At 36.1% G+C, this 11407-nt stretch overlaps 1 protein-coding gene across 1 annotated transcript in view; it reads right to left on the bottom strand.

Annotated features, from left to right (window-relative positions):
* Positions 1-2111: 2111 nt before the first annotated feature.
* Positions 2112-11407, bottom strand: part of ELP4 (elongator acetyltransferase complex subunit 4) — a 101013-nt gene continuing 91717 nt past the window's right edge. Inside the window, exon 10 of the mRNA XM_057379989.1 lies at positions 2112-2446. Within this exon, the coding sequence (XP_057235972.1) occupies positions 2315-2446 (132 nt within the window). The 3' untranslated portion in view covers positions 2112-2314. The remainder of the gene's footprint in view (positions 2447-11407) is intronic.

Genomic DNA, 11407 nt, shown 5'->3' with positions numbered 1-11407 from the left:
CTGCATTCTCCAACACTTATATTACAAAGCGTGTTGAGTGACTCAGAAAACAAAAACTACAACTAAAGCAGATTTGCAGATGGAGTTCCTTTTATTGCTCAAAATATTTGTCAGCTTTCATATTAAACCCCTGAAGTTTTTGAAAGTGAAGCCTTAAAGATGCACAAGGCACAAATAGACAGACACACTGCCCACCAACAATTTTCAGGTAATATCTTAACTAGAAACAGATTGTGACTTTTATGATATTTTCTCCYCTGTATGTTAAGTCAATGACCTATTTAAATATGTTGGCAGCAATTTATATGTCTCGTGACTTTATATTCCACAAAGAAATACTGTGTTTTGTGTTATTTGCATTAAAAAGACATACTATGTAAAACTTCACCTTTGTTAAAAATCACTTTATCCCAAGTATTTAAATTATTTCATGCTTTCAAAAGGCACAATTATGTATCTAATGAGAACTTCCATTCAGTGTTACACATAATACAAAAAGAGAAAAAAATGTTTGAGACATCAATGATAATATTTTAAATATGTTGGCATAGGAAAGTAGATGTCTTTTTTCTTCACTAAACTGACAGTTCAGTTCTGAAACTTTATTTTGAAAAGATTTAAAAAGGGTTTGTGTCTTTAGAAATAAAAAATATAACCGGCATATCTAAAAAAYATAGAAGAGAAAACCTGATTGTTACCACTAATGAAATAGCTGATGACAAAATAGTAGTCTTTTTGATTTTGATCACAAAAAATAAACTGGTAGTGACAGGATATGATGGATAGATTTGACATCCTGGCAAATCACTGTCATTGATTCAATTATTCTAATTCAGAATAAAAGCTGTATACAGTATGTGTTTATGCTACAGTGGAGTTTTTTAAGTGATTGACATTCATCATATTAGTTAGACAGTTTTAAAAGCTATGTCTTTGTTTTACACAGTGGTGTCAAGAAAAAAATAAAGTAGAACCTGGATTGCAGGGAGAAAAAAAAAAAAAAAAAGCAAACCACTCCACCAAGTCTTGGTTCCAAACCCATCAAAATATGTTACCATTATTGCATCCTATTAACACGTTCTTTGAAGACTCAATTTCACTCCAGCCATGTAATACACTATTATAAAGACTAAATTTTGAAACTGTAATGCAATCTTACAGCTGGCTGGCTTGGAAGTTCTGCAGAGATGAAGATATTACCTTTCAAAATGGAAGTCAGCCTCAGAAGAAAGAATGGAAACCACTTTAATTCCCAGGTCAGCTTTGCTTTACTGTTCCTTTGTTTGATGAGAGAGGCACAGGGATTCATACAAAGCAGTTAGAAGTTCACAAATTGTATATCTGAGGCTACAAAAGCCTGAATTATTTGTATGTTCTGCCCTGCCTTAGACCAGCTYGCTGTGATATCCTTCCCCCAGCTCAAATGCACTCTTCTGGTTTTCCCAGCATTAATGTAGCTGTCGGTTTGAATTTCAATCTTGAATTATGTCTGTTGACATAATTTCATAGTGCTGACTTCAATTGTTTAGGATTACTGTTTTGAACTACATAAGGAAATCAATTCTTTCCTCTCTGGTTAGGAAATTCCATTCAAGTGCATTTTAATGCATGTAAGCCATAAGGCAAAACAATTATCTATAATATATTCTGATTTAAACCCCCCCCATTCTTAATTAATGGCATATTAGAATAAAAACTATCTGATATATTCTAAATTTATTATTACATATTTAATAAACTGACGTAGAGATCTCCTGAAATTTAATGGTATTTCAATTACAGAAATGAATGTTTTAACAACTGTGTAGTTTGCTTTTTGAATAACACGTGACAATGAATTGCTTAATTCCATTCTTTTATTTCAATAAACCATCCAACKCATTATTCATACAAAATATTATATGAAAGTATATAAAAATTATTTTGGGGAAAAAATCCCTTTATTTTTAATGTAAAAAAAAATACAGAAATGAAAGGGTAATCATAATTTTTGTATTTTAAGAAAAGGAACAAAATTTCCACTGGAGCAGAACAATGGCAGGACTGAACATAACAGAAGCTTTAACGAAAACCAAAATCCAAACAAGACCAAAATTAGTACAAAGAAACCAAAAAAAAAAAAAAAAAAAAAAAAAAAAAAAAAAAAAAAAAAAAAAAAAAAAAAAAAAAAAAAAAAAAAGGGAAGGCATCATATGACAACATGTATTTTTAAAGACTGCCGGGTCAAATCATTAAGAAAAATATTTATATAAGTCATTAACACTCGTAATTAGAGTGTCATATAAATCTGAGTGGAACTGCTAAGYAGAAATCACTAGAAGTCCAGGTGCTTGTTGCCCATGGCCATGGCACCACATCCTGAGCTCAGCAGTTTGGCGGATCCTGCCAGATCCTGTTTGCTCGCGCGGCTCACTGTGTCTGACAAGTCTGGAGGCAAATGCAGCCGCTGTGGCAGGAGATTTGCAGGAGGGAAGAAAGAGAGAGAGAGAGAAAAACACACAGAAAAAAAATATCAGTGCAATAGAATTGGTTTTTTTCCATAGCGTTATTTCAAAATGCCTTTTTTCCTGACTGATCGGTGTTTACTCACATGAATAAAGCACTTCCCAGACACTCTTCTAGGCTGACCTGGAAACAGTTTTGTATGTTTTTCTATATGTTTTTGTATGTTTTTTTATATATGTTTTTGTATGTTTTTATATATGTTTTTGTATGTTTTTTATATATGTTTTTGTATGTTTTTTATACATGTTTTTGTATGTGTTTTTATATATGTTTTTGTATGTCTTTTTTTATACTCGATTCTGTGCATTGGAATAGTTTTTTTTTTTCCCATGAAAATTTTCCAAACAAAACACTAATTTTCCAAGGTCTTTAATTATACCTTTTTCCTTTAAAAACAAGTGTTTTGCCCGCATGCCAACCTATACATCAAATAATTTGAATTCTATAGCACTACGGTGCAATGTAGTTTTATTTTAAACATTGTGACAGAGTCTGAAAATAAATTATGTGATGGAGAGGGCTCACCCTGGTTGCACATTGCTCTGTAAGATGTCTCCTCTTCATATCCTACTGACAGTGGCCAATAAAACCAAGCAGTGCCAGTAGTTGCATTTATATAAGGAAATCATATATGTTAATCAAATCTTGCCCTCCTCAGTGAGTTGTAGTAACATTAAATCCAGTTTACAAATGGGGAAACAGAGACACAGGTTACATGGCTGCCCACGAGCACATGGCTCTTGTGTAATAAACCTGATTTTTTCAACTATGACAAAAATATTTCCACCCTCCCCCTGAGGGTTTTTTACACCAGAGATATATAAAAGACAGGACATTACCATTTAACTTTTGTAAAGTAAGGTAAAAATTAATGYACAACTGAGGTTTTGCTTGTTGAATTACTGGCTTGCTTTAGGACCCAGCRAGGCACTGAAAGCTGGTCAGATGAGACAGCTGAGCATCTTCTGCACAGTGCAATAATTTATGAAACTGGTATCATGCAAGGAGTGTATTTCTTGAAAGATTTAGTAGGCAAAGGCTAAACTGGGTGGTTCTTTTAAAATGCACATGCTTCTGAAGGGAACAGGAGAACAGCAGTGGCTGCAAAACTGTTTTAGGAGGCTGTGTGGAAAATCTCAGCTTTTCCTACATTTTTGCTTTTATCATGGCATGTAAACATGGCTTCCTTCTACTCAATACCTTTGGAACTTCAGTATCATAAGAATTCAATAAAATATTTGTATTTACAATGAGGTGCCTGTTGAGCTCCTTGCTGGCTGTTCCTTATATAACTGGGCATAAGCTGAGAGATTTTATAAATTTGCCAAGACTTAGATAGGAAAAGTGAAAAATTAAAGATCCTCAGATTGGATGTTGGATGTGAATTAGGTATTTTTCATGATACAGCATATATATATATATTCCGTGATATATTCCATTATATATTCCATTATATATCCCATTATATATGGAATATATATATTCCATTATACATATACTCTTCTTCCCCCATCTTCTTCAGTGAAGAGGATGCACACTGCTCATTTAGTCACTGGCTATTCAGTATTTTATTTTCTTGTCACTGTTTACTCTGAACTTTCCTGACATATTTATTGTACACTATTCAAACCTTGTTCTGAAGCCAGAATGGCTTTTCAATAGCACATGTCAGTATAAAGCACTTGAATGCTTCACAAATACCAGCTGTRTTATTTTCCTAATATTCTTGTGAGAGAAGGCAGCAAAGTTACCTCCATTTTAGAGACAGGGAATTGAGCCACATCACACACACAGCAAAAGGTATCTACAAATTTCAGAAACACAGTCAGAACAAAGCCTGAATAGGTATTTCAAAATATCATCCCTTAAAAAACCCTATACAGGGCTGAAAATATTATTCCTAATAAATATTTTAACACTGTTTAAAGATATTCTAAATGTTGGGCCACAAACAAAGTGGAAATTCATTGCATGGCATTATACAGACATCCACAGGTTAAACAGTGGCCTTTATTTTTGTGGTCATTGGGGGCATTTTGTGGTCATCAGGGACATTGTGGTCACTTGAACTAAGGAAATAAGTGATGGCACAAACAGGCTGTGATCCTTKTGGAACACCAGCACCACAGAATAAACAGACATTTTCAGGTATTTGCTGACCACAAACAACCACATTTAAAAGCCCAATTAAGGACAACATGTTTTCTGCTGGACAGACTTCTCTGATAATTTCCAAGGCTCTGACCTCCATCCTTTCCAATCTCTCTTTCTCTTATCAGTCTGGTGAGGATCAGGATGATTTTGCTCACATTGGCAATCCCAGCTCTTCTTGTCCAGGCCTTTCATTCTACAACTGCTTTTCATGACAAAAAATATCAACTTTCTGCTTCCAAGCTCTTCGTTCTTGCCTCTGTATTTCTCTAGCCTCTGTTTCCATCCCCTGCGAAATTCAGCCCCAGGCTACCCTTCCTTGCCTCAACCTCTTGTTTTCTTCATCCCCTATTTTGCTCTCCTCCTCCTCCCCAATTTTTCATCATTTTCAGATGCTTCCCATTCCTGCATCTGAAATGGGCTGAATGCACTGAGTGTGCCAAAGAGGTGGGTTTTCACAGGACAGCAAAASCTCACCCCTGGCATAAATGCTAGACATGAAGTTATCATAAATAATTACACGTTTCCACAAAAATATTCCAGAAATTTCCACAAAATTTCCTGTAGCCAAGAGCAAGCTGTCAGGGCAACAGTGTTTTAAGGCAAAATGGTCATAATGTGGCAAAGAAAGTGAGCAAGAGAAAACAGGATCCTATAATCACCTCCCTTGGGATAATTTTTAAAGCATATCTTGAAGAAAGGTAAAGTTTGTCAGTGAAAAATTAGGGAATGCTGGAGTACTTTGTACAATTGTGTATCTGCACTATGACACTGTGTTTAATTCCATGATCACACAGTATTTTCACCCACAGAGGCTGTCAGGAAGGTTTACACTCGGGATCTTCAGAATTTTCATTCTGAATTTTCATTCACTGGCTGAAAAATAACTKCTCTGGAATAAGGATCCAATGGAACACAGCAGAGCTGGAAAAAGGGGCAGGATGGGAGCTGTGAGTTCTGTTTAGGGCAGTCAGGGAGGTTTTGCAGGGCAGCAACAATTACACTGAACCCAGCTAARCACACAGCTTTAGGGCATGCACCACGAAAGCAAAACAGTTTAGACAAAACTTATTACATAGTTTGTGTCTGCTCCTCCCTCTGCCTGGAGAAAACTTCTAATTACTTTATTTGTTCTCAACTGGAAAAAAAAAAAAAAGGGCAGAAGTGGGAGATGGGATTATGTAAAAGGACAGCTCAGAAGGGACACAGAGCACTCCAGTCCCAGCAAAGAGGACCAAACACAGAATGATGGTTTTCTGACATTGCTCTGCCATGTAAGTCTGGGATGYAAAGATCCCACCACATTATGGCTATTCCAGGAATTTCTAGTTTGGCTGGAAGTTTGATTGGGGGGAAATTTATTTTTCAAAATCCTACTGTACAAAAATACCACCAAGTGCTTTTCCCAGTGTATCTTACTATATCAAGGGGATCATTTCAGAGATTTCTTATGAACACCCCAGTTTTCCTAAGAACCTCTCCTGATGTTCATACTTCAGTTACAAAGTGCATAGAAACAGTACACATGCTTAAATTATGAAAGGAATCAAAAATAAAATAAAAATCTATGACTGAATTTAAGAAACCAGTCACAGTTTAACTCCTTAAACAAGGAGTCCAATATTAGAGATAATATTAAAGAACTACACATATCAGCTACACATTCTTCTGAGGAATCTACTGCACTGTGGAGGCAACTGGTGAAATCCAKTATTACACAGGATAAAAACAAACAGTTCAAAAATTACTCATCAGATTTGAGGAAATGAGTATCTGTACAAACCTTTTATACAGAGAGAATTGAGATGGAAGACACTCAAGACACAGCACAATTTCCTAAAATTAATTGAGGGCTAGTAAAATCACATATTCTGTAAATGCTYTGAGCAATAAAGAATACAAAAAGTTTTTAGCAACAATGGGATAAGCAGATATATGTATATTGACAAAAATCTAAACCCCAAGTAAGTCTGTATTTACTCCAAAATCATTATTCTATTTTCATACCTATTATAAGTGTAATACTGTAGCAAAAAAAATCCATAACATGAGTGATGCAAAATCATTGAATCTCATTAAAAATGAGGTGATAGTTTGTTCTTAATTTGATTCATATTAAAGTAATTTCACTGGAGTCAACCTTGATGACCTGTTAACAGTTACACAAAGCTTTACCAACTGAATCCAAACTTGCCAAAAATCTTTACAATTCATTTATTTGGATCTTTGACCAAAAAATAAATAAAAAAAGCAGCTTATTAGTCTACCATGGCTGCAGCCCTGCCTTGGGGCAGGGAGATGGGTTAATGACCTCTCAGATCCCTTCTACTTCCATTTGCTCCAACTCCATGAAGACTGAAGGCACCAAAGCCGAAGGGATTTGGTTTAGGGGGAAGAGGGGGGTGRGGAGAAGAATTTTAGGAATGCTGGGAAAATGAAAGATGCAGATTCTTAGTTGGGGAGTTTTACATCCTACTGACTTCTCTYTGAAGCAGAACTCTCCCCATCCCACAAAACCCACACAGGAACACACTGCAGGAGAAAGGCCCAGTTCCTGTTCCTGTCCCCTCTTCTGTTCATGATGTCCACAATCAATCACTTGCATTACGTTTTTCCTTTTAGGTATTTTTTATTATTAGCAGTAGTAATTTGGGCTTAAAATAAACACAAAGATGGGCAGGTATGAAACTAAATTTCTTCGAAAAGTTTTTCTCAAATATTTGGCATGGAGGTTACTACAAGTTTTGGCTTTGTCTCTTGTCAAGCTCACCAACTGAGAGGCACCAGATATAGAAATAAATTCTGTTTTATATGATATGTAGTCGACTGGAGTGATGCAACACTTATATTGACATAACTTTTTAACTATTCATATACCAAAATATCCCTGTGAAAATACATGAGATTTTTATTGGTGCCACAAAACATAAAATTTAATGGAAGTTCTCTTGTCAATGAYTAAACAGTAAGCCCTTTGCCACTGAAGCCATTATTAGCTCTCTTAGGAAGGAACAGAAAAGTCATTCCAACTGGTCTAGACCTGTGTCAGGATGAAATCATATGGTTGTTGTGAAATTTGGTTCASAAATAATGATGGTCAACATCAACAATGTTTATCTCGTGGAGAGGATGGAGCCMAACTATTCTCCCATAGCTGCATTTCAGTCTTACACAAACTATTCTTAAACCATTTACCACAAATCTCTGCTGAGTCCATCAGCAATGGTAATATAATAGTAATATATGGTAATATATAGGTATAATAGTAATAATGGTAATATAATAGGCTGCTTGTCTGATCCTAAACTCAGGGAAAACCAYGAWAATCCTACAAGCAGAACTGGACTAAATACTTACACAGAACACTAATACTGATACAGCTCTTATCAGGCACAAATTGAAAGACTGTCTGGAAGAATTTACAGTAAAAGGGAAGAAGTTAAAGACAAAAATCCAGGCAGAAGGAAAAATGTAATGATATAGAAATGCTGTTTTAGTTCCAAAGACTTTTCCTTTTAACTGCAAAAGTAATTAGAAAGATGAGTGAAAGAGAACAGCCATAGGGAAAGAAATTAAGTGACAAAAGGCTGAAGAAAAGATGGAGGGCAGGAAGAGATATATTAATCTAGGCATGTTCTAGCTGAGATTGGAATATATTGTCTAAATCCTGAAGGGAAATATTCAACTCTAAGTTCAAGCAGTAGCTCATGAATCTGATGTTACCATCTATRTCCAAAGCAAGGACATTTCTGCAGTGGATCTGTTCTTTTTTTTTGCTGAATTTCTCCTCCCCGAGCTTACGTAAGAGAACTGTGTGTCCTGTGATGAAAGTCTGAGTAATTCCAGGGCTCTCAGGAAGGTCTGGGTGGATGCTGATATTAATGTCACATTCTCTTCCCTGATGGATTCAGTCAACCTAATTGCAGCTGTCTACAAGTCAGCCCTTCAGCCTAACCTACATTATAGACTTAGGAGATGAACCCCTGCAAGTGCTTGTCCATATCTGCTGATTGTTCAGGAAACCTGAGTGACTAGCTTAAAACCAAATTCTTAACTTGGGAGTCCAAAAGGTCAAGGGGAGGAATTCACTCCAACTCTATGAAGCTTCTCACTGAATCAAGTGTCTGCTCCTGCTTGGAATGACATTGCAACGTGCAATGGAGTGCAGATTTCCTATCAAACCACGGAGTGCAGATTTCCTATCAAACCACAGAGTGCAGATTTCCTATCAAACCACAGATGGCTCACTGGAAACGTTCCAGAGTTGCTGGTGATGCCCACGATGCTCTACAGAATCTTGAGTCTCTCTACTGGGAGGTTTGAGAAGTGTTCAAGGCACTGTGTGTACAAACAAAAGCTGTGGAAGTGAGGAGGAGGAAGAGTCTGTTCCAGGATYACTAAAATTTCAGCTGCGTTGAAAACCTAAACAAATATTTGAGTTTGCATCCAAAACTATCTGTTAAAGTTCACTGTAAATCACCAGGCTCCTGTCTCAGTTCTGAAAACTCATTAATACCCTCCTTTAAAACCCATTACTGAGGGTGTGCAACAGCACCCATTTAACTGATAAAATGCATTTTGCCTCTTGATAAAACTGCCCAGATAGGTCTCAACACTTCCCAGAAARGTTCTGCTCCAACACAGGGAACTCAAACTGGCAGGTCTCCATTACAAGTGCATTTCAATGACTGCTTTGCCAACTCAAAAAGTAAATGTTAGCTGGGAGGGGACGCTGTTTCACACAGGGAACAGCTCTGTGCTTTGTATTTACTTTTTTAGGTCAGCTAGAATTACAAAATTTCCACTGCTAGGCAGCTCAGCACTGTCTGTGAGACATTCCAGGGTGTTCAGACCTGGAGAACAAGGTGCCCAAGGGAAGATTCATTAGTCCTGTTCCTCCAAACACGAGAGCTTCAGCCACAGGGAAGTGCCTCAACTTGGTGCAGAAACATATTACRTGACCAGAACACAACAATTATCACATTTGTAAAGCTTCAGGGATAGGAACAATTTAATAGCTTTTAGAAGMAGACTAATTTTCTGRAGCTTCTCACCCCTTTTTTTTTTTTTTTTACTATTTTGTTTTTCATGCATGGACAAGCTCTTTGCTACAAGTATTTTCTGAGTCTGCTTTGCAGGATTATGATGTGTGGAGAAACAGAAATTATTCAATCACTTTAAAACACCATGGGAGAAATGAAAAAGGGCTAGTAAGTATAAATAAGTGTAAACTGCTGCTCCTAATCTCTTGTTTTAATAGCCAGCATCATTTAGATAGGTGAATGTACTGCTGGTTTACAGAATTTTGCACATTTACAAACCAGGTCTGCTAAACAGATGACCAGGTTATTTTTAATTATTAATATTTATTAATATTTATTATTTTTAATTTATTAATATTTAGTTTTTCACAAGCTGGAAACTTCAGCTCTGCAGTAACAAATGCCCCTGTAAGACACTTCATGCTGAGGCAAAAAGCAGGCCAGAAAAGGAAAAAAAAAAGGTATTTCTGCTCTTGTTGTCCTCTCACCCTAAAACTGGCACTGATAAAGGAAGTCTGTTCAGTTCCTGTAAATCCCAGGTAAGGATGTAGACATTACATAATTCATATTCTAATACCTGTTCAGCACTAATCCCCCRTGACTCAGGGCTACAGTTTAGAACTCCAACTAACAAAGCCTTTTGTAGTGTTACTTCCAAATACTCTTTAGACTTYAGAAAATCCCTGAAGTGTAATTTAATATCTGTAATATTGGCTCAACCTGTTTGGGTATGAAAACTCGTAGTGGGATATTTTTATTCTTTATTAAAAGAAGAGAAAAATTGCTTTATTGACCAAGTGGTCATTCTGCCCACCCTTATGCTTTAAAGGAACYTTAAACACAGCATAAGAAGGGGAAAGGTTAAAAGACAGGTCACACTAATTTCTTTTTAAACAACTCTGTTTCAGACAGTAGGYTTCACTGCAAATGAAAACAAATATATTAAATATGAATGACAGAAACTGGTATCACATTAAACGCAAGACTTTTGTGACTAATTTTGATTAAAATGAACATTGCTGTTTATCTGAAAGTTAGGGGGAGGGTTGAACAGATTCCAACATCAAAAATGTGTTTTGTAAAGAAACTATATGTCAAATTATAGCTATTTGCTTTCAGCTGTTTCCAGCATTTATTTGGTTTTGTACTTTTCATGTGTCAGTATTTTTTTTTCATTTCACTTCTTTATTCTGTACTACAAGTAAGTCTCTTTAGAGCAATAAGATCTTTAAAATCCCTTTAGTGTTTAGAAATGTCAACAATTCAGTAGATTATACTTGATGAATAGGCCAGATAGAAAAAAACCTGCCTCAAGTTTTTATCTCAAGTGAAGTAAGGTGCTTTGAAGAGCACTTGATTTGAGATTTAGAAGCCTGCCACTATTCAGCCAGACACTCTTGAGAGCTGTTAARTCCTGACCCATAGCAAGAAAACAGGTTGGAGGGAGGGAAGAAACACCAGTAAGAAATACATTTTGTGCTCCCTGCGTAATTATTTCTCCTAAATCCCATTTAAACATTTCTTCCCATAAATAAGTAAAAACCTAAGCGACAAGGCAACCTTATCAGACCATCTTATTCGAGCATTTTGAATGTAGCTGGAACTTGCCAGGGGGAACAGCTACAGTGCTGGAAAAAGATGAGGCTCTAAAGGAAAAAAAAAAAAATCTAAATGGTTCTTTCCATTTGAATAGTCTGCACTGACATACT

Source organism: Malurus melanocephalus, unplaced genomic scaffold (assembly GCF_030028575.1).
Source record: "Malurus melanocephalus ecotype Western Australia unplaced genomic scaffold, MMel_1.1 scaffold_429, whole genome shotgun sequence".
Taxonomy (NCBI): Eukaryota; Metazoa; Chordata; class Aves; order Passeriformes; family Maluridae; genus Malurus; species Malurus melanocephalus.
Note: the sequence above shows the minus strand (reverse complement) of the source record. Positions and strands in the feature narration are given on the sequence as shown.